The 26283-nt window shown below is 41.6% G+C and overlaps 1 protein-coding gene across 4 annotated transcripts in view; it reads left to right on the forward strand.

Moving 5' to 3' along the window:
- The first annotated feature begins 2508 nt into the window (after positions 1-2508).
- The window catches only part of LOC134645011 (phospholipid-transporting ATPase IH-like), a 31646-nt gene continuing 7871 nt past the window's right edge, over positions 2509-26283 (forward strand). For 2 of the 4 annotated variants that reach the window (XM_063498231.1, XM_063498234.1), the window contains exons 1-25: positions 2510-3002; positions 10963-11085; positions 11324-11413; positions 12477-12557; positions 13221-13328; positions 15400-15528; positions 17478-17581; positions 17691-17741; positions 17854-17918; positions 18028-18109; positions 18222-18372; positions 18476-18673; positions 18764-18937; positions 19497-19663; positions 20823-20894; positions 21729-21802; positions 21887-21990; positions 22687-22868; positions 23324-23557; positions 23699-23876; positions 23966-24068; positions 24341-24486; positions 24913-24972; positions 25888-26015; positions 26110-26245. In XM_063498231.1, the coding sequence (XP_063354301.1) occupies positions 2964-3002; positions 10963-11085; positions 11324-11413; positions 12477-12557; positions 13221-13328; positions 15400-15528; positions 17478-17581; positions 17691-17741; positions 17854-17918; positions 18028-18109; positions 18222-18372; positions 18476-18673; positions 18764-18937; positions 19497-19663; positions 20823-20894; positions 21729-21802; positions 21887-21990; positions 22687-22868; positions 23324-23557; positions 23699-23876; positions 23966-24068; positions 24341-24486; positions 24913-24972; positions 25888-26015; positions 26110-26245 (2979 nt within the window). In that variant the 5' untranslated portion in view covers positions 2510-2963. Of the gene's footprint in view, positions 3003-10962; positions 11086-11323; positions 11414-12476; positions 12558-13220; positions 13329-15399; positions 15529-17477; positions 17582-17690; positions 17742-17853; positions 17919-18027; positions 18110-18221; positions 18373-18475; positions 18674-18763; positions 18938-19496; positions 19664-20822; positions 20895-21728; positions 21803-21886; positions 21991-22686; positions 22869-23323; positions 23558-23698; positions 23877-23965; positions 24069-24340; positions 24487-24912; positions 24973-25887; positions 26016-26109; positions 26246-26283 lie in introns of all 4 variants that reach the window. The other 2 variants (XM_063498232.1, XM_063498233.1) reach the window with 2 other exon arrangements.

Consider the following 26283-nt stretch of genomic DNA (forward strand, 5'->3'; position numbering starts at 1 on the left):
ATAAAAGCATCTGGGGAAGACATCATGTGTTTCTGCCCTGCTGCCAGATCTATGCCCTCAGATGGATGTGGAGCTAATTTTAGATTTTAGGTTTCTACTTCATCATATTATTTCTGCATACACCTGTAGGTTTGTGTGCTTTAGAGCTGGCTGATTTCTGCTGGGTTGTCTGCAGACTTTGTATTTGTGTGTGTTCTAGTGTACTTCTGATTTATTTCTTGTTGAGCTATTAAAAACATGAAATAAGAACACTGTTCACTCCTGGCACATTTGAGCAATTATTTCTAGAAAGTTAGGTCAGGGTTGCTGACATCCTTTTAGACCACAGGACACGTGTGGCTCAGACCACAGGCTCGACCAGTAAAACCATTGCATAAACATAACAAGGTTGTTCTCCCATCAAGTCGTTTCCTGATTTATTTTGTTATCACTGGTCTTCGGGTATTCCTGTGAGTTTTATTTGCTGTTTTTGTTCATTGTCCCTGTGTGATTGTTCAGATCACCCTTGTTAGTGTCGCCTGTGTTTTGTCTGCCACAGCAGTCATCAGCCTCGTCTGTATACCTGCAGTTTTCTTACCTGCTTTCCAGGGTTCCTCTCGTTTGTTCTTGTGTGTGGCCTCTGGACTGATTTGTGGACTTGTTTTGTGTTGTTTGCCTACTCCTCAATTAGATTGTTTGCTCCACTGAATGGTATCATTCTGGAGGAAAGATTTGAATTCTGGACAACATTTGGGTCTTCTTCCTTCATGACTCATTTTTCTGAAGATTTTCTGTCCATACATATAAACACATCCTCTTGTGAACAGATAAAAAAGTAAGTGGTCACAACTCCTGGGTTCATCCATCTTACCTTTGTGTGGAATGACTGGTCAATGAGTAATGTCTTTCTGTTGTCAGTAAGAGAATGGTAAAAGTGACAATACTGGATGAAATTGAGTTTGTATGACATGATCCATTCTCAAAGAAAAACAGTGAAAAAAAAATGCTTCTCTGAAACATTTAATTTCTGTATCCAGTGTTCAGGACTGGATAATGTGGCAGACCTGGCTTTGCTCTATGTTTGGCACATCTTAATTAAATGGTCTTTTTCTGAACTTTAACTTAATTGCTGTACTTGAAATAGCTGTAAATCTGAGATAATTGCAGATTCAAATTTTAAAAGCAATAGTCAGCCAACTTTTTCTTTGGGCATTGGCTGCTTTTTCACTCATTTTCTGTCTAGTCCTTGTACCTGAGCATTTTCAGGTGAATACTCTACACATAACAGACAACCTAGCAAAGAACCAATTTTAAATGGTATGTTTACGAACTTTGTTACCAGCAGCCTATTGCAAAAACACACAATTGTTCCCATTTTTTGATGAATCTAAAGTTAACATAGTTTGAGAGGCATAAAATTCTGCAGCAACAAGGTGATTCCCAAAGAGCTATCATCTGACAAACTGGCATATCTCAGCGTGTTGTGCCGTGTCTCTTTAAAAAAAGCTGTGGAATGGAGATATGCTGACAGTGGCAACAGGTCTTATGGAGTGATGTATCCAAATTTTTAATTCAAATCATTGTAAATATGTACGGAGGAGGTCAGGACAGAGGTACAGCTGTGAGCATCTACACCCATCTGTAGAACACAGTGAAGGCTCTGTCCTGGTTTGGAGAGGCGTTGCAGCCATTAGTGTTGGGTATCTTGTCAAGACTGATGGAAAAGTACCACCAGATTTTGATCCACTGTGATATAACATCTGGAAAGAGTATGCTGCCAGTGCAATAAAAGCATACCTAGACAGAAAAATCATACAATGCAACACTATCAGTCACTGATTATACTCCCCAGAGCCTGCACTTTAACATTATTGAAGAAAAGGGCAGCCAGTGTCCAGAGAAGGGCTTTGAATGTCCTTCATGTCAACTATTCCAGAAGACTACTTAGAGAAATTACAAGAAAGCCTGTCTAAGATTTCAGGCTGTGTTAAAGAATGACGATAGTGATACCAAATACTGACCATCAAGCTCATTACATTTGTACAACCTCTGTTATTGCCTTATATACTGCATTTCCATTAATGTTTGCACGATGGTGCATGTCAAAACGTTTGCACAGCACTCTGTAATAAGCACTTGAAATATGCCATAAGTAAATTCCATTTTCCTGCATAATAACAGTCTACTAATGGAGAGGAGCAACTGCTTATTTTATATGTACATTTTTACGTGATTGCAGTTTGAATGTTTGAATTTTAGTAGAGTATTTTCTAATTTTGATTATGCTTATTTATTTATTTAAGTAAGCATTTCTTTCCAACTAAATGGTCCATCTTTAAAACAGACTGACCTAAAGTTGTCCAGGTCTAACAGGCTTAATCGTGCTGTGATCTCAGGACGTGGGGTTTATGATGTTGGACCTGTGCTCGTTTTCTTCCCTCTCGTGCTTCTGCATGTGGATGTCGCTCGTTCGGTGCAGCATTCAATATAATATCCCAGGGGACGCCAGACATGCCATTGCGCACGCGCAGCGTAGTCATCTGACAGATGAGCGCTTTGGACGTTTCGCAGCACCGCTACATCGAGGGCCACCGCTGGGAACACAGAGCAGGACACAGACTCCACGAGGGACCGTCTCCTGCAAGAATAAAAGGACTCGTCACACGGAGAGCACCCTGCAAGAACACCCGCGGGTTTGGAGGTTTGCAAGCGCTGAAAATTCAGTGTAAAATGTAGCCAGCAGCGCTGGTGAGGGGTCGTTGTAATTTCTTGGGGGCTGCATGGCTCTTCCCAGGGATGCCATGAAAATCAGAGCAGCCGAGTGACTGAGAGACCGCTGCTCCTCGTTATCGCAGACACGCGGCGGCGACGGTGGAGGAGGTGAGCGATGGATCCTCGTGGAAAGATCTACACGAGGTAGCGCTTACGAAGATCCATCCAGGGAGAGCTGAACGTCTCTGTCGCGCAGTGTAGCCGTGTAAAGGATGGATTTCAGCCTGCTCCGGAATATCATCAGCAGATACGTAAGGCCCCCAGTGTGTCTGTCAACACTGTCACACAAGTGTAGCTCGGTGACTGGAAGTGCTCTGACACACGTTTTCATGGCTTTGGTTTTTGCACCTAAAACCGTGTTGCGTGTACATTTGCTCAGAGGGTTTGTGTGAGAGTGATAAATAACTTCCTGCAATAATACACATTTGACTCTAGCTGTTTTTTGTTTTGTTTTTGGGGGGTTTGGCACAGGCCGGTGGCTGTGGGCTTTGCGATGTTTTTGTGGAGCTGAATGGAGAATGTTCCAGTAGTTACAGATGCAGTGATGACTGGTGAATGTGTAGAATTAAAGAAAAAAAATGCATGCATGCATACTAAACTTCCTCATGGCTGGGACTCAATGGAAGTGAGAGGCCATGTCTTACACCTCTAGCTTGATAGAAGTTGCCCAGGTTAAGTTAATGAGGTTCTAAGAAAGGCGAGGCCATCAAAGCTTCATCATTTATCTCTAATGAGCAATCAGGTCTGCTTGTGAGCAGGAAATATCCACACAGTAATGATTGCAAGCTGTAATAATATTACTGGTTAGTCTGGTCTCAGTCTCTGTCATCAACAGCCACTGATCATCTATCGGGACATGAGGCAGCTGGTCGGTGGGAGCCTGAATTAGAGGGGGAAAAAAATGACTATTAGGAACCTGCTTTGACAGGCCCAGTGATGCTCATCAGACTGTGTACCTATAGAGCATTGGTAAATCTGCTACCGTCTGTGGCCCTTTCCCGTGACCTTAAATCTGGCTCAGGTGCAGTGACGATAGCCGAGTGTGTATCGAGTTATCTTTCTCATCATTCAAGCCTGTTTCGTACCCCTTGGTGTCTATGTGTGTGCACATGTGCGCGAAGCAGGCCAGCGACAGTGTGCGTGGAGCTTGACTGATGTTTCAGCAGGGCTAATATCAGGGGAAATCAGATCTGGGAGGGAGGTCATCATCATTACGATCCCTCGCTCTTTTTTCCAATTGCATCCTGCAATATTAAATAGACACGCAATTAATCACAAATTAAATCCTCTGCATATTGATTTGCAACTGGAGGGATGGATGATGACTGCCTTGGCACCTATTAGTTGTGTATCACCTTCTATTAACCCTGCCGTATTCAGAACAGATGCTCGGGTAATGAGGGTGCGTAGTAGTAACAAACCTTACATCCTTACATGAGATGAGGACAGGGTCCAAGCCGTTTTTATTTAGTCCAGATGGAGCCAAGTACACCCAAGTTGAGGTTGCTGCCCAAATGTAGCCAGCCCTCTAATTATTTATCAGTGTTGTTTAAAAAAGACTGCATGTTCTTTGGCCGTTAGAGGATGCAAATTTGATTTAGCCCACTTTAATCCACAGGGCAAGTTTTTGAGCCATTGCTTTTGCAACTAGTTTCCTTATTTTTACTGTCATCAATTCAGGATTTCTTGCTTGAAGCATTTCTGCTACTCTGCTCTTTGAGCTTCCTGCTTTTTCTGGACAGCATTGCAATGCCATATATGTGTAACCTAGTTTTGTTAGAGATTAAAAAAAAAATACAAATTTTCATTGTTGTTTCAGGTGTCTTTGTTTCAACAGAGAGTCATTAAAAACTATAAAATCACTGAAACATGTTGGCAGTTGGTCAGTGACACTACAAAGTATTGTAGAGACCTCAAAACAATATTGCTCATTGCTTTAATAGTTCAGATCTGTTGCATACGCCTTTATAATTAGATGAAAACTCGGAATGCACTGCATTCAGCCATGCTCGTTCACCTCTTCCCTGGCTGAAAAATTGCGGATGAATTGAGCCTGTGCACCATGGCAAACAATGTCGGGAAAGAAAACTGTGGTGTCATGAGATTTTGTGGTGCGTGACGTTTAAATGGAACAACAACTTAAGTCTGTTAAATTTTTTTTTTTTTTTTTTTGCATAAAAGAATGGCTGAGCCCTCATGCATTGAGATATAGAGGCTGATAGGTGCATGAGTGTGCACACAGACTTCTTCTGGTATGTTAGCAGTCGTTGCAGGAAGAGATTTTATTATAATTAAATTTATCTGTAAAAGGACCACCTGTGCTCTGAGTGTGTGTATGTGTGTTATGTGTGTTCTCGGTCTCCGCTCCCCTTCCTCTTCAGTGCTGTTTTCTCATCTGGTAATAATAGAGATGGAGTGATGCCTTAGACTGTTGCAAACTGTGAGAACTGCATGAGGTCATAATCTGTATAAGATAGTGCTCGTGTGTATGGGGCTGGACTTATTAGAAATAGCTGATGCCATGTAATAGCGTAATTATGTCCTCATGCTTTTAACTTCCACAACAGCCTCTCAGGGTCTCAATATTTGAAACTGTATCTGCTTTATTGCCACTGCACTGTGCTGTATATAGCTGTAATTTACCCTTGCCCCCCTGCTATCCTAACCCTCTTCTATCTTATCTCTAAATGTAAACTGTTATTCATGCTGAGACCTCGCACAAAATCAGCAGATAAAAAGAGAAAGGCCAGCGATGTTTCCCTTTTGATTAAAAAGGTGCCAGCAGCACCTTGCGTGCTGAAGGGCTTAAGAAGGGTTTCTAGCAACTTTACAGCCCTTTGAGTCCTGACTGGTGTTGAAAGGCAGAACACAGCCTGCTAGATTACTGTTTGCCACATCACTGCTACAAACAGTTAAGGGCAGTCTATTCCTGTCTGCTGCACCCTTTGGAGATGGGGCACTGGTGGAGCAATGGCAGCTGTAGGTGACAAAAACACACAGGATTTGTGTTTGGGGTTGAGCTTTGCCCGCTGATCTGTGTGCATATCAGAGGAAACAGTCACACATCTTTTGTGCTGGCAAATAAGAGTGATTTTTAAAAAAAAAAAAAAAATTTTTTTAGTCTCACAGCATGGCCCAAAGACAACGTTTTCTTTATGACACACCATTTCAAGCCTGTATTGTCGTGTCAGTGTTAAACGCAGACAAAATGAGAGGGTTTTTTTTTTTTCTTTTTTTTTTTTTGGATGCAGATTAGGGTGGCAGGAGGAAAAGGAGAGAGGAGAGGGAGAGGAGAAGTAGCACAGCTGGATTAAAGACTTATGTAACTGTTGGATCACAGCGAGCTGAAGTGGGAGAGGAAGCTGGGACAACAGCAGAATACAAATGTTGTCATGTTAAAGTAATCAGCTCATATTTATCCTTTGATAATGTTGCCGGTGTTTGTGTTATGAGGTATCCGGTGGCTCTTTAATGCTTTTGAAATGCTGTGCGCGGGCTGAAGGGTCACCATTCCCTTTTTTGTTTGTTTGTTTGTTTGCACCTGTATATTTATTTGTCCCAAACACTATTTTTAATGAATGATTAGAATGCCTAAATGCCCATATTGTCCTTAGGAGCCGTGTTCTCTCTCCTAATTTTACCACTTCCTTTTTCATTTCACTTTGTACCCCCCAAAAAATAAATTTGATAAACAGCAGAGTCTAATAAGTCTCATTGAACCAAATAAAAAACTCCAAGAGGATACTGTGGATATTTTCTGGGACACTAATCCAGTCTCATAATCACTTGATTAATGTTGTATCAGAGCATTAAATTGAGGGAAAAAATCCTACATGTTCGATCTCTACCCATTATAATGAAGCCTCTGTGATCTGTCTCTTTGCCTAATGAACCTGCAGACATGCTGTAGAAGTCTCTGCGTACTGTATTGCTGTGGTGATCAGTGACTAATGAGTGTCATTTTTTTTTTTTTTTTTTTTTTGATCAAGGTCCTCAGGCTCCTTTTTGTTATCCGTGTTCAGTGCGACAACAGACTTCAAAGCCTCTGTTAATAGGTTATTGCATTTGTTTTAGTGTTACCCCCCCAAATTTACACAGAATTACTTGCTTTGCTCATTAGAGTGCAACAGAGTCCATTAGATGGCTAATATCGTTGGGTTACGGCAGCAGTAAAATTAAAAGTTGAACAGTGCCAATTAAACTAAAGAAATGCACCAGGTGATAAGAGACAGTTACGCATGAAGTCACTGTAGCATCCACATAATACTCAAAGATAACATTTCTGAGGCTCTGTCGCAATATATATTTTAAAACGAGCTAAAATTGCTTAATAATATGGTCTAGTTATAGCTTCTGTTTTGAATAAAGCTAAACAGCATCACATCCTGCTCTGGAGTTGTGTACGTTGTCCATTCTATGTTAGCATGAGGAGTTCATTAAGGTAAGGCTCGCTCAGAGGAATTTGATCTGTCGGTTAATGAGGGATCACTGCTAAACATGCTGCGTGCAGCACAGCATGACTCGGCAGTGGAGGAAGTATGAGACATGACCATTTAATCAAGCCAGTTAATGGCGTATGTCTTTTATTGCCCCTCTCTAGTAGAAAGGCACCGCATCACAGAGGTGGCATAGATGGCACTGCTGGGGTCGAGTTAGCTTTTTCGTAATGAAAATATATGCATTCATGGTGCCGTTAAGTGCTTATGGAGCAAAGCCTCTGTGAATGGTAGGCACATTATTACACAATGCTAGATCTGGAAATACTCTCATGGCTTTCTAAAGCAGCATTTCGAATTCTAAAAAAATGGCAAAGCACCTACCTAATAGGAGTGCTTCACCCAGTGCAGAAACATAAAAGGGAAAGTTGTAGTGGTGGTTTCTTTTATTTAATTTTTTATTCTTTGCTGTAATAAAGTATATCCTGTCATTGTTGATGATTGATGGTGATGTAAGACCCGTCGCTCTGCTGGTTGGGGTTGTTAATAAAGACAAAGCCTCCATGTCCTGCTACCAGCCACCAAGCCACTTTGTCTGTTGGAGCAGCAGAGTGAAGAGGGAGCTGTGGGACACGGGTTGATACGGATCAGTGAGGATTAATGATCAGATAACTGCACACCACAATGCAATCTCTCTGCGTCTTCCTCCATCCCTCTCCCACAGTCACGCTGTCATAATGTGACACTTGCTGCCAGGAGATGGTGGGAACAAAGGGAGAAAACACTGCAGATAGAAATATGGGGGAGATGGATGGTGAATTCAGAGAACTGTGGATTTGAAGACTGGATGAAACGATGTAGAAATAGACAGAAGTAAATATTAGAATGTTTAAGATGTAAGCGAGCAATTGCATTGAAATAGCAATGACCATTTTCCACATTTGTCCTGACTACAGTGCAAAACTTTAACCTGAACTCCCACTAATGCATAACGAATCTGAGGCTAGATTATTGTAATTCCTTATAGTCGGGTTTTCCTGATAGCTTTATGGAAAGTCTCCAGTTGAACCAAAATGCTGCTGCAAGAGCACTAACAGGAAGACAGATCACATTTCTCTCTTACTGACTTCTCTTCACTGGTTCTTTGTTAAATCCAGAATTGAATTTAAAGTCCTTCTCCTCACATTTAAAGGCCTGAGCGATCAGGGTCAGTCACATCGTAAAGATTTCATATCACCATATTATCCACAACTGAGCACTTTGTGAGTTACCAAAAGTAGAAGGGGAGCCAGAACCTTCAACTATCAGCCTCCTCTCATGTGTGTTATCAGCTCTCAGTTTAGATTTGGAAGATAAACACCCTCATACATGATTAGACTTCCTTTTCGATCAAACCTATAGTTGGGGCTGGATCAGGTGACCCAGGCTCAGACTTTTATCTACTCCTGTAGTTTGTGTTTTGTCCTGCTTGGTCTCTTTATTGCTGTCAATTAAGGTGAAAAATACACATGGTTTATGCATTTACTTGGCCACTGAAAGGTCACTGGTTCAAAAGGCCAAACTCTGTCAAATCAAATATGTGGAACTACCCCATGTGACAAGGGACCAGCTGAAAGTAGCTTCCTCTTGTCAAATAAAGTGAACCTCCCACCAAAGGCCCTTTCTATAGCAGGAAAAACCTGGAATGCCAAATTAGGAGTATTTGGAAATTGCCCTTTTAGTTGACAGTGCTTTCTATTCTCCAGCCTCCCATTTAGATCCCCGGTTTGTCCTTTGAATGGATCACATCCTTAGCTTGATTTGATGCAAGCACTATAACAAATTGTACAAAGCTGTCCTTGGTCCAATACACTGTTTTTAATATTAAACCATCAAATGTACTGTATGGTCAGAGAGTTTGATTGTAACCAAGTTTTTGTTGTTGTTGTTGTTGTTGTTGTTGTTGTTGTTGTTGTTGTTGTTGTTGTTTTGGTATTAAATCAGTTGAAGAGTGGAAAGCTTAAAAAAACTGAATATAGAAAGAAATATTATTACGGTATTTATAACAGAACATGAAATTTCTTTGCACATCATGGTTATGTCGGGTATTTATAAGACGTTTAAAGTAAACAACTAAGGCTCAAGGTTAGGTGGCTTAATATTACCAGGACAGCTGTTTGATTTAGTCAGTTCCCTTTACAAAAAATAAATAAATGAAAGATTACTCGCACATGCTGCATCATGTCAGTGACAACTGCTTCTATTTTTGCTCTCAGCCCCACCTTCTCTCCCCGTTACTCTCCCTATACATCCTTTTCTTTGTCCTTGTTACCCTTTTTCTTCTGTAGAAATCTGTTGTTGCTGATTTCTTCCTGCTCTCTGCTTTTGCTGCTTTCGGTTTCTGCCTTACTTTGAGTTTCTTTCGGTTTCTTTAAATTTTCAGTGTTTGTCTGGGTCATGCTGCTCCCCCACCCCGTAATAGTTTGGAGGGGTCTCCAGTCGGCTGACACTGTTGGATCTGTGTCTATTTTTATCTCACTGCCAAGCGTCTGATGCCAGGATCTGGGTTTCTTTGCTTTTAAGTTTTGCAGTTAGCTATTTGGGTGTCTCACCTTGCATTGAATTCACTGTGATGTTGCATTACCCTTCATTTGATCTTTTGGGCCGTCTTATACTTGTTAAAACTTGTGGATTAAGTTGACAGGAAACACATTTGGGACATGTACGTCCTGTGGACTGAGCACAAATGTATTAGAAGTTGGGGGTTTTTTTCTCACTGACAATAATGAGCTACGTCTCTGCCAAAATGTTGAGGACGTTTGAAGCAGTGAAGCGCTACTTCCTCTAAAGTGCTTGTTCCAGAACTTTTCTGCTAATGGTCAACACTTCTGCTTTGAGCTGTGTCAGGTCAGCCGCTTTGCCAAAGTCTACGCTAGTGCTGCCCACTCAGGCCAAAACATTAGGACTCGTGTAGACACAAACAGCCAAATCCTGGTCTCGTGATTCTTGTTTTGTCTCGGAGAGCTCTGTTACTGCAGTAGCTTTTAATGTGGGACATCTCTGAGAAAAAATGTGCTGCGGTGAAGTCCCACAGTGCATTCTGTTAAGCCCTGGGGATGGTTTGCATGCACGGGAACTGATGTGTATTTAATTTTTCAAAGTCAAGCCACTGAATCAGTTGAAAATTGTAAGAGCAACAACATAGCTGTGTTTTGGACCTGTGCAGATGGAAGAGAGTAATCGAAAGATGGAGCAGAGGGCTGACTGCAGAATATCCTGACTGTTCTGCAGGAAGAAAAAGATAAATGACAAATCCACTGTACCGTGACTCAGAGCCGAACCCACCTACATGCATCACAAACATTAACACATCCTTCAATTTGGCTTGTCTTCTCTGTAAAGTTGTTTGTTAAAAGAAGTCACAGAAGTCGTGCAACACAGTCTTGTGTAACATTCTGTTGCAGTTTTTCTTCTAGGACTCTGTTTTTCTTGATCCTAATCAAAAAAAATTATAAATACTGTTTGCAAGAATTTTTTGATTAGTTGTATATTATCTACAATAATGTATACTGGCTGCTCATATACCGGTAAACTATGCTTCTACGTTGTGAAGTCATGTTTTAAGGAGGTGCTGGTAAAATGTTGGTGTTATTCAGCTGCATCGTTTCAATTGATGTAAGCCAGATAATAGCAAGGAGGTCATTAATTGTAAGTGGACACTTTGTGATATAACCCAGTTTCTTGTCCCTACCTTCTATTGCTATTTATATCTGTATGTTATTTCTTTCTTCTGCAGTGTGTCGGGGAGGAGATCTGGGTGGACAGTCGGACGGTGTATATTGGGCATAAAGAACCCCCTCCAGGAGCTGAGGCGTACATCCCTCAGCGTTATCCCGACAACCGCATTGTGTCCTCCAAGGTGAGCGGTCCTCAGCCCACAAGTCACTGCTGTAACACTTTTTATCATCACGCTACGTTAGTTTTATACTCAGGCAACCAAGTAATCCTGTTTTGTAGCTGTGTTTCTTTCATTTTTAAAGGATGTTTTACTTTTTTTGTCTTTATCATTGTTTTTTGGCACAGGGACTGTTACGATGTTTGCTTTTCTTTTCTTCTAAATGCCTTGATAGTAATTTTGCCGTTACTCTCTTCCACAGTACACCTTCTGGAACTTCATTCCCAAGAACCTGTTTGAGCAGTTCAGAAGAATCGCTAACTTTTACTTTTTGGTCATATTTTTGGTTCAGGTGAGATTTCGGCTTTATTAATGACAATTATTTTTCCACATCTCTTTAATCTGCCTACTGTGCGAGCACTGTAGGCACTGCATGTTTGTGCACTCTCTGTAGAAGATACTGTATGTTTATGCCACATTTCTGTCCTTGTAGAATTAGCAAATCATTTTTTTCCAAATTCTTTTTGGGGGGTTTGGTTTCTTTCTTTTAAACACAGCTTCACAAGTTCTTTGGAAACAGTAATAGTGTTTTGTGTCACTCTTTGATTTCCACCTGTAATATGGATCTCTGGTTGTTTTAGAATCTGCTGATTTTACATTTGTTAAGAGTCTTGAATTGATTCATAATTGCCAGAAGTGACAGTGGTGCTGTCTCATTATGTGGCTGTTTGCACTGTTTAATCATATGAGTGCTGATAGCTGTTTAGAAACTCCCTTATCGTTCACATATTTCAAAATAAGAGCACTCACTCATCTGAGGCTAATGCAAATGTGCAAAGTCAACGTTCTCGAATGGATTGTTGTAGTGCTCTCTCTGTACGTCAGAAGCTTTTCTTCTTCTTCTGAGCTGCCACATTGTATCAAATATAGTGGCTGAATAACAATGCAAGGATGGACTATTGATAATAGTCAAATAGTTAATAGTTCCGGTCTATTAAGGCAATTTCTCTTCCAGCAGTTGCCTTGATAGAGGAGTTTGAAACATGGCCACAGACTGGGAGCATGCATTTATTGATGATGGGGCGTGCTGAGGATGTGTTTGTAATTTAATAAAAAATTTTAAACTAAAATAATGACATTGCTTGCTGCATTTAATGTGTCTCTGAAACTGTAGGGGTGTATACACCTAAATATACTGATCATAACTATCCCAGCATGGTTAATCCTAAAGGAAAAGATCAAATTTGATCCCCAGCTTGAAGATCTGGTTCTTGGTTTTAAAAGCTCTTCACTTTTAAAACCAAGCACATTGAAACAGTGCTGTTTACTTGGCATCCTATCTTCTATTTGTGGCCACTTCTTAACCCCCACCCCCCCACTCTACGTCTTCCTCCTCCTGTTTCTTTCCCTTGCAGCTCATCATCGACACCCCCACCAGCCCAGTCACTAGTGGCCTGCCCCTCTTCTTTGTTATCACGGTCACCGCCATCAAACAGGTAGGACGCTCACAAATGTGCTTATATGTCCAAGAAAAATTGCCCACGATTATCCTCTATACGCATCAACTGCTGGCCTCAAATACCCACGCACTCTCCGTTCTCCGTTGCTCTATTATCTGTATATACACATTCCACTCCCAGCAAAGGGGCATGCCATTGAATCTGTCTGCTGATGTGAGAAATATGATCATGAATGGTCTCCTCTGTTAATCACTCGAGCTGAGGATCCCGTGACTCTGGGCGATGCATCCTCTCCGTTCCGTCCCAGTACTGAGGGATGGGGTACTATCAGTGATAGATAGAGCTATTCTCGCTCAGGAAGCCAGAGCTTTACTAGGACATAAATCTAAAACATGACACATTGGCTACAAATCCAGGAAACGGGTCACCAAGCTCAGAAAGTGCGATGCTAATTAATTACTGTGTATGACTTTGACCTCTTGCTCCCCTCTCTCTTGATCTGGTGCTGGCCCCAATTCTGCTTGTACAACAGTCTATATTCTTTGTTTCCCCACTGCCAACACACACACACACACACACACACACACACACACACACACACACACATACATTTATTTCCTCCTTTTTTTTCCGCCTCCCCTTACAATCTCGTTTTCTATCCCTTCCCTTGCTGCAACCCACTTGCTGCATCTCTCTCAGGGCTACGAGGATTGGCTCAGACACAAAGCTGACTGCTCTATAAACGAGTGTCCGGTGGACGTGGTGCAGCAGGGGAAGGTGGTGAGGACACAGAGTCACAAGCTACGGGTAAGAATGGCCTCATTAGAGCAGCATAGCACCTGAGGCCACAAAGCAACACTGCTGTTCTGCTGCATAGCTCACTTTTTTTTCCCTGTAACTGTCGCTCTCACCAGCCCACCCCACCCCTTTCTCTTCCTCTCTGCAGTCCTCTCGAACTTTCTTTACTGCTGCTTTTGCTCTCTCTTCACTTTCCCACCAATTAATTTCCCTGAAGCTGTGATAGATTGTCCCCTGGTGTAGCACGCAAGACCCTCGGAGGACGAAGACGACTGATGTATTTCACGATTTAGGATATTCCTGTCATCATCCTCTGATGTTCTCTTCTGTCATTCTGATGCAACAGTAAATCTCTGTTTGGTGGTGTGATTCAGTTTGCCCTCTGCAAATGATTTTCATAATTTCAAATCCCATCTTTGATCCAACTGGTAGTTTTTTTTTTGTTTTGTTTTTTTAATGTTTCCATCTTTTCCATCTCAGCTCACACAGGATTTCACGTTATTCCAGTATTATCGTTTCAGGTGAAACCACCATTGTTCCCTTAAGTCTTCTTTATTGAAATACGACTCAAGGAATCGTCTCAGCCCACTATCCGATTCTGTTCACTTTAATGCACAAATTAACTCTTCTTCTTTTCATAGAGCCATTACACCTCTTTCTGTATGAAAACACTCTTGTGTCGAGGTAATAGTGGAAATAAGGCTCATTAATTTGCATTTATTAGTGTGGCTTTATTTACAGCAGTGCTGCTCGTGGTACCAAATGCAGGGGCGAGTGCCAATATTTCTGTGAAAAATATAAACTAGTGTCACTCAGCTGGCATGCTGCTCTGCAGTAATCTGTCCTGTATCATCCAAGTATGAATGAAAACATCAGACTGCATAATACTAGCCCATCACCTAAAATGTAGATGCATAGAATAGAGCCTGACTGATATTATGTGTGTGCTAATATCAGTCTGCTGATGAATCTGCATTGGCAGTTATAGCAGCCGATAAATTCTTAATTTATCTGCTAAAAAAAAAAAGGAAAGAAGAGAGCGGAGAAACACCCTTCAACCGTGTAATAGGTGTTACAACTCTAAAACTTACCTGTTGGCGACACAGGAGTGCCTGGAGCTCACGAGGTAGACAGGCTGCTCCAGTCTCCATCAGTGAGATGCTGAACCACCAGTTGCTCTCTAAAGCGTTCATCAGAATATAGAAAACACTTAGAGGAAGCATAAAAAACAGTGTTTGTATGAATGGGTGAATGTGGCATGCTGTATAAAGTGCTTCGCCTGCTCAAGTAGAAAATCCCTGTATAAAAACCAGTCCTTTTTCCATTACTGTTTACGTGTTTGGACCGCCACATACACAGCAACCAGCTGATCTGAGTAGGGTAGAGCATAAATGAGTAATTGACGACTTGTTGAAACAATAAAATAAGGTCATTTTTAAACTGCATTGCCAATTTATTAAGGACTCATAAATAACGACACATTCATTCTCGTTTTGAAGCATTGTTTTTTCATAATATGTAATTGGTGCTGGTTACATGTCATTTCTGCTGTGTCTGCTGCTCTTAAAGTAGAGTTAATGCAGACTATGTGGGAACCTCAGTATATAGTTTGCACAGATCTACCAAGTGAAAGCCCAAATGCACAAATATACTTTTTTTTATTTTTATTTTAATGTTTCCTGCCTGGCTTTATCTGTCACGGTCTCTTTCCTGTCTTTCTGCCTCTCTTTAGCTGTCTGTGTCTGTCTTCTGGGGGATTTTTTTTCTTTAGTGCTAAGGTTTCTTCCTTTCATAGATCAGAGAGGATTAAAGTGTGAATTGGGAGCAGGAATAATGATGAATACATTAATCATGCAAAATCAGAGAGCGTGTGTCATGTGTATGGTCACCGTGGAGATGGGATTTATCAGAGTTTAAGCTGCTCTGCTCGCATAATCCGTTATGCAATTTCTGATTTTTTTTTTTTTTTTTAAAGAGAGATGGTAAAGGATTTCTAACAGGTTTGTCAGTCCCTGTCACTAATTCTGTGTTTATGTATTTATTATTAATGATATCGACACCACTGTTGGTCCTCTTCCAGGTGGGGGACATCGTTGTGGTGAAGGAAGATGAGACGTTCCCCTGTGACCTCATTCTTCTCTCCTCTAGCCGCCCTGATGGGACCTGCTACGTCACCACCACCAGCTTGGACGGGGAGTCTAGTCACAAGGTGCCACAACTAGTGAAACTGTTTGAATCAGTCTGTTTTCAACTTGTCTTTATATTTCCTGTCAAAAAAGAAGTTTACATAGGTCCTTAAATTAATCAGAGTTAAGGCCTTCTGAAGCACCAAATCACCACAAATATGTCTTTTATGAAATCAAACAATGCATGTCTGCTCACAAAGAACAACAGTTGTTATGTAACAGTGTAATAGTATTATCCAATGCTATTATTCTCTCCCTAAACTGTTTCAGTCTCCCTAACAAAAAAAGGAAAGCATCACTGTTTCCAGGCATACGGAGAAAAGATTATTGTATGTATTATGAAAAAAACAATCTCACATCCATGAGTTTGCATTGTCAGGACTATTGATTATTATAATATTGATTAAGAAAAAATGTAGGAAGCTAACACAACCATGTTCATCATTCTAGTAAATATGTAATCTCAACACTATTCTGCAGTGTTTTACTGTAAACCTATAAACCTTACTGTTTATAATTTGGGAGTTTTTAATTACCTGGAGTAAGAACAGTCTTATGTGTTACAGATTTTAAATTGTGTGAACATTGCCTGTAATTATTATTAGTTATCTGCTGCAGTGGACTATTTAAGCTGCTTTACCCTGCTCACAGTTGCTGGGCTCGTGCAAGCTGCTTTGCAACCCTACTTTTTGGCTGTTTGCCTAAATGTTCATTTATTACATATTTATTACGCTATTTTCCAGCTCCCTGACTCTGCCAGTATTTAAAAGATTAATCTATTTTAAACTGTGCCAATCATTTGGCTCCCTTCTCTTAAAGGTTTAACTCCCCTTAAGTTAACTTTCTTCTGACCCCACAAATAGAAGATTTGAACAGCAGGTGGGCGGGCCTGCTGTGCTCACAGGCAGAGCTGTGTGGCCGAGATGAACATATTAAGAATATCTTATCTCTTTGACATCATGAAGATCTAAACGTTTAAAAAAGAAAAGGTTGAAGTGTTTGGAGCTGTCCCAAGTCTGAGGTTTTGGCTCACAGGGATAAAATTATGCCCGTGTTTATTATGAACACCAGTGTAAACGAAGGAAAAACAGAAATGCCATAATGACCTTTCATTTGGTGACACTGCCACTGGAACACAGCAGCGAACATTGCAGATAAATGAAGTATGATTGTATCAATGATTTATTGTCATTTCATCCATTCTACAAGTAGCGACCATGTAACGATGAATTTAATTGATTCACGTGCCACTTTAGACAACTGGATTTTTACCCTAATGTACAGATTTGTTGCTGATAATAGCAACAAATAATAATAGGAGAAATATCTTTTTGGTTGGTCTAGAAAACGGAGCAGTTTAAGAAGGCAACCTTAAGGTTTAGCGGGAGTGTGATGTTTCCATTTATTCTACTTTCTCATGTTTTCTGTCAGTGATTATTCACAAAAAATAATCAATAGATTTACTCACTAATCAGAACAGTAATTGGCTGCAGCCCTGCACTTTTCAGGCAACATGCACCTACTCATAAATTCATAATGATCGAGGTGACACACTGGCCCACCAGCACTGCGTATATATATATATATTTTTTTCCTCCATAGGTGATCACTGGTGTCACTCACATGATCTTATGCATGGCTGATCATATGCATACACAAACACACACACACACACACACACACACACACACACGTATTACCCACAGTATAGAACAGACGACTGAACTCATCTTCCTCATACATGCCCTCGGGGCAGCCCTCTGATGTGTTCACCATCCCAGCATGCTGTCCCCTGGTGACCCAAGAGCACCCGACTCATCTCGCTGCCTTTTTTTTTTTTTTTTTTTTTTTTTTTCCCCTCAGTCATTTAGTGAACCTGCTGAGGCAGAGGCTCTTCTCATTAGCGACTGTGGGTGACATTTTCCTCTTGTTGTCTTCTTCTTCCCCCTCTCCGGCACCTTTTCTGTCTCAGACCTATTATGCTATACCAGATACCATGGCCTTTAGAACAGAGCAGGAGGTGGATTCGCTACATGCCACTATTGAATGTGAACAACCGCAGCCTGACCTCTACAAGTGAGTGGGACGCATGCTTACTGATGCATCTTTATACACAAACCTGTTACAAGATACGTCCTCGTCACTGTGTGGGTCTTGTTTTGACATCGCACTGACTTCTTCACAGATTTGTGGGACGTATCAATATTTACAAGGACAAAGAAGAGCCTGTGGCGAGGTTTGTGTTCACTTTGTGTGTGAGTGAGTGTGTGTGTTTCAAGGGTTTAATGCCAACTGCCTTCAATTGTTTTCTCTGTAATAACACCAGCATCTTAATTGTATTGTTGCAGACCACTTGGAGCTGAGAATTTGCTCCTTAGAGGAGCCACACTGAAGAACACACAGCATATTTATGGTATTGATGTGGATTCACTTTGCTTAATGACTCCTGAATGTTTTACAACAGTTGAAGAAATGCTGGTATCATTTCTGCATTTGTAACTCACTGTTGTCTCTGCCTTCAGCTGTTGCAGTCTACACTGGCATGGAGACCAAGATGGCACTTAATTACCAGTCTAAATCTCAGAAGCGCTCTGCTGTGGAAAAGTATGATGAATGTCCCAGCTCATTTCACTGCATGATTGAAAGTCGTTCTTTGAACTGGTTAATTGAAATGCACCCTTCTTTACGCATACTCTCTCTCTTTCTCTCTCTGCAGGTCGATGAATGCCTTCCTCATAGTGTACTTGTGCATCTTGATCAGTAAAGCGGTAATCAACACTGTTCTGAAGTACGCGTGGCAGTGGTCGCCCGATCGAGATGAGCCCTGGTACAACCACAGGACTGAGCACGAGCGTCAGCGCCATGTGGTCCGTTCACAAGTCCTCTACATTTTTTAAAAGTACCCACTTAAACCAAGCGTCTGGTGTCACTTAAAACTTCATAGCTGTTTGTCTCCCTCCCCCAACTCAGGTGATCCGAGCCTTCACAGACTTCCTGGCCTTCATGGTTTTGTTTAATTACATCATCCCCGTGTCCATGTATGTAACGGTGGAGATGCAGAAATTTCTTGGCTCCTATTTCATCAGCTGGGACGAGGAGATGTTTGACGAGGAGCTGGGAGAAGGCGCTCAGGTGAACACCTCGGACCTGAATGAAGAGCTGGGACAGGTACACGCGCACACCCAGATGCGGACTGTCGGATGCAATCTAAACTCTGAGGCATGCCCTTACTGTACCCTTCTCCTTTCTCCCTCCCAGGTGGAATACGTGTTTACTGATAAGACGGGCACTCTAACTGAGAACAACATGGAGTTTATCGAATGCTGCGTTGATGGGAACGTCTATATCCCACATGCGATCTGCAATGGCCAAATCCTCAGCGCTGCGTCAAGTATAGACATGATTGATGCCTCACCTGGTGGCTACAGGAGAGTAAGTATGTTTCGCTAAACAAACAAGGGGAAGCTAACCTCAGTTATAAGGCTGGAGGAAAGCTGAAGGCAAGGATTTTGATATATCCTATACCCAATACATATAAATTTTAACACTTTCATTGTATAGTGTATACTTTGTCTTATATTGGGGGCGAAAAAAAGTCCTCTGGTACACGGAAAAGTGATGAGCATTGCACTTATGGTAGTGGCAACAAAGATTAGTTTAGATTTAATAAAAGAAAACTTGTGTAGTCAGCATGAGCAGCAGTAGCTGCCACAGATGACTAGAGCGCGAGAGAGAGAGGACGAAGGGTGCTCACTGCCAAAAAGTGCTGAAAAGATTTCCTGCTTTATTGCTGGGGGTTTTTTGTTTTGTTTTTTTTTGATATATAGCACAGAAATGCCACGCTATCGACTAAACAGAATCGATTGTGTAAAAAAACAAAAAGAGGATTCGTTCTTCACTCTTGTTTTAATTATGCACCTTCTAACTCGGCCTGTTGCCTCCATTAGAAATTGTTACGATATGTAGCTGTGCCTTTTGTCTGTCGCTGCAGGAATACGAGGATTTGTTTTTTCGGGCGCTGTGTCTGTGCCACACGGTGCAGGTGAAGGAGGAGGAAACGGTGGATGGCATCAAGAGGGGCATCCACCAGGGCAGGCCCACTTCCTTCTACATCTCTTCCTCACCAGATGAGGTAGCTTTGGTCGAGGGAATGAAAAGGTAAATGAGCTAAAACCACACAAAGTTCCCTAAAATCTTTATAGGTTCAAGTTACATTAAACTTTATTAGTGTGTATTTTATATCTTGGTTGGGAATCTATTTCAGTCAATTACCGTCCAGATCTTTTACTTTTGCCTTCAGGCTGCTCTTCCAACAGGGACTTAGCCAGGAAACAGGAATCTGCTGTTTATTTCACAACGGATTAGGGGTTTGGCTGATTCATCAGTTTTATCTAGAAAGGCTTCGGTAAGGGAAACCTGACCTGAAAGTGTCTGTGTGTTAGCCATAACAAGAGCTGGTTAAATTCTCTAAATACTAATAAAAGTGCTTCCTTGCTTCCTTTGTTACCTCCTGTAGCAGAGGATACACTGGACCATCCTTTAGGAAAGGAAAGGAGAAAATTCCATTTATTAATTCATAGCAATGCAACATCAGACTGTTCATTAAAATAAAAATGACAAAGTGGTGTTTATAAGCTTGGTTTTTATTTCATATCATATCACACCTCGTTTAAATGTTTTGAATTTATATCATAACTATGATAACTTCCTGTACAGTTAATTGTAGTAACAGCTTGGCTTGTTTTCACCACTTGCAGTGAGTCCACTATGTTGGCAGAGCGAGGGTGCAGGATCACCCCCTCCAACAAAATGGTCTAGGCTCAATTTTTCCTGAAGTACTATCTGGCAGTGCAAATTGTTGGTCGGTCAAGAACAATTTAAAGCCTTGATGGCACAGAGGATGATGCAGACAGGCTGCTGTGAAGTTTTCAGACTTGTATTATCCTTGAATAACTTGTGCTGTGTTTTACTGTCTGATTACTGTTGAATTACTCAAACTGGACCACCTATAATTTATATAATCTTTATACCAAGAAGCACCAAGTCCACGCCAACACAGAGAACCTTTTCATTTTTTGTGTGTGCTATTTTAATAGTATAGTGTAGGACACGTCAACCATGCACCATCAGGGAATGCTGCTGTCTTATATAGCTTTCACAGATGTGCTCTGTCTTCTGCGTATGTGTGAGCTCAGGTTACGCAGAATGCGTCAGAGCACCTTTAGCCTTTGCAAGTGGGGCATAAGCGAGTATTGGTGTACATGGTTGCTTTTTGTTGGGCTTTAATGCATCTTTTCCCTTTCACTCTTGTTGGTAGGCTCGGTTACACATATCTAAGACTGAAGGACAACTACATGGAGATCCTCAACAAAGATGACGAGATTGAAAGGTCGGTGTGCTAAGAGACTGGTGCGGTTACTCCACAGGAGATAAAATGAGATTAATTCACTTGATGGAGTTGCGGTCACACATAAGCCGTCATACAACAGCCCTCAGCTTGTGTCTCATGTTCACCCGAGGTTACAAAAAAAACTACAACCACCAAAGAGCAGGCAGAGGGTTGCTTTTTACGAAACTACTCAATCGAATCAAAATGTTCCAGCTGATCAGAAAAAATGGAAGCCGAACGAGTTTCCATTAGAGAGTGGTTTTGTGGCAAGTGTTTAATGTTTTGATCCGTGGGATGTGTTTGTGTAACCGCTTTCCCTCGCTATCACTCTCTGCAGTGGCCTGTCAATAGTGAGCTATTTTAAGGAAGCAGGGGAGCTCAGGAAGGGAGGGTGGTGCAGTGGGCAGCGGTGAAGACTTTAGAGGCAATGTGAAAGCAAAAGGTTTTACAGCTTTCTTGCATTTTGTGCTTTTACCCTTTTTAAGGAATCCAAGACCACTCGAGCCAAAAATAGAATTAATTTAAGCCTCGGCCATCAATCTGCATTGTGGTCTGTTTTACAGCTTGCTAATCAGGAAGTTAAAGGATGTAATGAAACTGTAAGAGGGGGATAATGTGAGTTGTTTATCTTACAAATTATTGGAAAACTAAATTGAATGGAGGGAAAAAAAATGCAAAAATGAGTGTGTGCACTTATCAGAACTGTTGAGTGTTGGACAATTTGTAGATAATATGCAGCACTCTGGAAAAAAAAAGCCACAAACAAATATCTTTGCAAATAAGAAAATTAACAAAACAATAACTGCGTCTTTGCCAATGCCGTCTCTCCATCAGGTTTGAATTGCTCCATGTACTGAACTTTGACTCTGTCAGGAGGAGAATGAGCGTCATAGTCAAGTCAAGCTCAGGTAAGATATCGTCTAACACGGGGCTGTTTATCAGATGCAGTTCTTGCAGTTGGCTTTACGGATATTTGTTTTGCGTGCTCCCAGGAGACTACCTGCTGTTCTGTAAGGGTGCTGACTCATCCATTTTTCCACGGGTGGTCTCGGGAAAGGTGGAACAAGTTAAAGCCCGGGTGGAACAAAATGCAGTGGTAAGTGGACAGTTTGACCAGCACTGGTTATATAAGGGGATTGATGATACACTGCATCAGGTCAGTTTTAGATATCATTCAGAAATCTTTCATAGCTTCATGTTATAAATTTAAATTTTAATGTTACATTTGAACAAGAGGTTTAAAGAAAATTAATATTTCCTTTAAAAACATGAAAAGAGTACCTCTGTGTGGCATTTTTATTTTTTCATCTTTTAGCATACTAGTTTTTTGTGTGTGTGTGTTTTTTGTTGTTGTTGTTTTGTTTTGTTTTTTTACTGCCCTTCTTTGATGCCTTGCACCTTAATGAGTCTTACTTTTAGCTAAAGCAGTCCACTGTTCCAGCCAACAAAAAAATCTCTAAATGGTACCGATCCAGCACTCAAATTATTAGAAGACAAAGTTAGCAACTACTTAGACAGGATAGTTGAGCATGTAGCAGTTAAAGAGCCATATATTTCCCTCAGGGGTTTTTTGGAGCCCAGCTAAAAAGTGAAGATTGCACCTACCTTGAAATGACAGATACAAATGTAACTACAAATAAGTGCTAGTGCACTTATAACTCTGCTAGATGTGAATGAAAACACATTTTATTCTAAAGCACGTATGGCTCTAATGTGGATGAGATTGGAACACTTGCGATCAGCATTTGAATTTGTTCATTTTTCTCCATCGCTCACTTCACTGTAACACCAGGAAGGGCTGCGAACTTTGTGCGTCGCCTATCGAAGGCTCTCAGAGTCTGAATATCAGGAGGCGTGTCATCACCTGATGGAAGCCAAACTGGCCCTGCAGGACAGGGAGCAGAGGCTGGCTCAGGCCTATGACATCATCGAGAGAGACTTTGTTCTTCTGGGCGCCACAGCAGTGGAGGACAGGTTGGTCAGAAAGAGGGGAACAGAGAGAGTTAAAAACAGTACAGCAGTGGGGGGACAGAAGGACAGAAGGGAAGATTAATGAATCATTAAGCCGCCCTTAAAGGATTGTCTTCAGAGCGTTTTCATGACTCATGAGTGCAAGAAGAATATTGTGTCAGAGCTCTGATAGGTGACTTACTATTAATACTGCTGTTTCTTTTCCACTGAGAGAATAAATATGCAAGATGTTTTTACGCTCGGAAAAAGCAGACTACAGCATTGACCCCAACTTGATTGATCGCAAGCACGACAGTTTAATTTCCTAACAGATAAGCTGCTGATGGGCAGGGACAGGGGTGGCCATCCATTGATAAGTTATCACCAGTCTGTAATGGATTGATTGAAGCTTTGATGAATGCTTTAGTTCTGCATAGCTGAGTGGAGGCTGCATCACTTATTGACTTATCGATGCGCAGGCTCCAGGAGAAAGCAGCAGACACTATTGAGTCACTGCACAAGGCCGGGATGAAAGTTTGGGTCCTGACGGGGGACAAGATGGAGACGGCAGCGGCTACTTGCTACGCCAGCAAGCTGTTCCGTCGCACCACCCAAATCCTGGAGCTCACCAAGAAACGCACGGAAGAGCAGAGCCTTCACGATGTGTTGTTTGAACTCAACAGGACTGTTCTCAGACAGCGCTCCATCTCTGGGTATATGCTCATATGGGCAATCTGCGTCATGTGTGCAACTGCCTCTTGGTCAAATCAGTAGATCTTTTAGTCCTTCTGATGTGTAGATGGATCTCCCTGTTGATTAGTCTGTGATGCATTGGTTTTTTTTATTTTTCTCAGCTTGTCCGTAGACTGCCTCGACTTTGGCCTCATTATCGACGGGGCCACTCTTTCTGCAGTATTGAAGCCCAACCAGGAGGGTGCAGGCCACGGCAACTACAGAGAGATCTTTCTAGAGATCTGTCGTAACTGTAGCGCCGTACTCTGCTGTCGCATGGCACCTCTGCAGAAAGCACAGGTAAAGGAAGTATGCGTGAAGTAAATATGCCACCTCCAAAGTGGCACATTCACAGTGGTACTGATTGGAATGGGATGGACTTTTTGCAGATTGTGAAGCTGATTAAAGCCTCCAAGGAGCACCCCATAACCCTCGCTATTGGCGATGGAGCCAACGATGTCAGCATGATCTTGGAAGCACATGTGGGAATTGGTGAGTTTATTTAAGCACCATAATTAGCAGCTAATTTGCTAAATCATCCATTTAGTATTTAACCCAATGCTGATCATGATATTTCATAGCAGAGCTTTAGGTTAACCTAAAGTAAACCTTTGTTTTTGACAATAATCTATCAATTTAGGTGATCACATGTGGCATAATTGCAGGATATTTGCAAGTAAAATGCTAAAGGCAGTAACTGCAGCAATAAACATGCAATTAGACTCGTGATCAGGCTGCATTTAACCCTCTCTTCATTTCTTTAGGCATCATGGGTAAAGAAGGTAGACAAGCAGCAAGAAATAGTGACTACGCCATCCCGAAGTTTAAACACCTGAAGAAGATGCTTCTGGTCCATGGCCATTACTACTACATCCGAATTGCTGAGCTCGTTCAGTACTTCTTCTACAAGGTACTAGACGGGCGCCTCATGCGCTCAAGTGGCTCATACGTTTTAATCACTTTATCGTAATTCCCAGTGAAACACAGTCACAATGAACCAGATTTTGCAGCTACTCTGACAGATTACTGGATTCATGAATCCGTGGTGCAACCTATTCCCGGATTCATGCCCATGATGATCAGTGTGGGCGGCTTCCACAGCAAACAGTGCCCTGCCAACTGATTCATATTTTTTTTTCCCTTTTTGGCAGGCCAGCTGCTTACGGCCCACTCAGTGAGCTTATAGCACACAATTTCTGCATAAACAGAAATGTGTAGATAGTAGCATTTTTAGATTCTTTAATTTTTTTTCATTCGTACTTGTCACAAGCTTATCACTTTCTTTGCTTGTTGTGTTTTTTTTTCTTTTTTTCCCCCCCCTCTTAAATCTTTCCAGAATGTATGCTTCATCTTCCCTCAGTTCCTCTATCAATTCTTCTGTGGATTCTCCCAGCAGGTAAGTACTTTATACGGTGTCAGAGTTATCATTGAGAAGCACGCAGTCATATTTGCATTGGTCACATATTCTCACAGGAGCTTCAAATAGTAACTATTTCTGTATCTATCACTGATGATGAGAGAGGTTTTGCTGGCATGTCATCCTTCTTCCCTCACTTGTATCTCTTCTTTGATTCTTAACTCCTCCCACTGATGTAGGAGAGATGGGCAAGAGAGGAGACATGACCTAATCCTTATCCAAAAGGCTCTCTTGAGGTGTCTTGAAGTGAATTTAAGTGATTAGAAGAGCTTCAGTGATGCTGGACAAGGAATAATTTATAGATGGAGGGGAGAGGAAGTGATAGTTCATAAGTTAGTATAATGAAAAGCACCCATAGACGCCACATTTTCTCTCAGTTCTGTGTTCTCTCCAGCTCTGAGGATCTTTCAACCATAGTAACATAAAACAACATTACATGCACAACAGTATTTATATGGCAGATGAAGTAACTAATCGTCTGGCAAACTTAGCGAAGCATATAGCAGTTGAGACCAATTTAAAACCGATAGAATAAATTAGACATACACTCACAGGCCAGTTCATTAGGTACACATGTTTAACAGCTTGTTAATGCAGTTAACATGGCAGCAGCCCAGTTCGTTGAGGCATGTAGGCATATTCAAGATGACTTGTGAGAACTCAAACTGAGCATCAGAGTGAGGAGGGAAGGGGTTGTTTCATGTCACTTCATCAAAAGCCATCACACATTAGCCATTGTGCATGTTTTGTTGGTGTAAAAGTTGTTTGTGCACCTAAAGGGTTTCAACAGACACCGTTAAGAGAACCACAGTAACGTTCTTAGCTCTAATAAGTCAAATATGTCAGTATGTAAATGGTTTCAGATCACTGATGCCGTCTGTGTTTCCTCTGCAGCCTCTGTACGACACGGCGTATTTGACGCTTTACAACATCAGCTTCACCTCCCTCCCCATTCTGCTGTACAGCCTGGTTGAGCAGCACGTCAGCATGGACACATTGAAGAGAGAGCCCTCCTTGTACAGGTGAGCTCAGAAGAAATCTGATCCCCAAATATTCTCTTTGTGCATGTAATAGCAGTTGTTCCTAATGTACGTTTTCACTCTGTGTTTCTCTCAGGGACATTGCGAAGAACTCCCTCCTCCGCTGGCCTGTCTTTCTCTACTGGACATGTCTGGGTGTGTTTGATGCTGTTGTCTTCTTCTTCGGTGCCTACTTCCTGTTTGACAACACCACCTTCACCAGCAACGGCCAGGTAAGCCTCTGTCTCCCTGTCGGCAAAAGGCGGTGATA

Source organism: Pelmatolapia mariae, linkage group LG16_19 (assembly GCF_036321145.2).
Source record: "Pelmatolapia mariae isolate MD_Pm_ZW linkage group LG16_19, Pm_UMD_F_2, whole genome shotgun sequence".
NCBI lineage: Eukaryota > Metazoa > Chordata > Actinopteri > Cichliformes > Cichlidae > Pelmatolapia > Pelmatolapia mariae.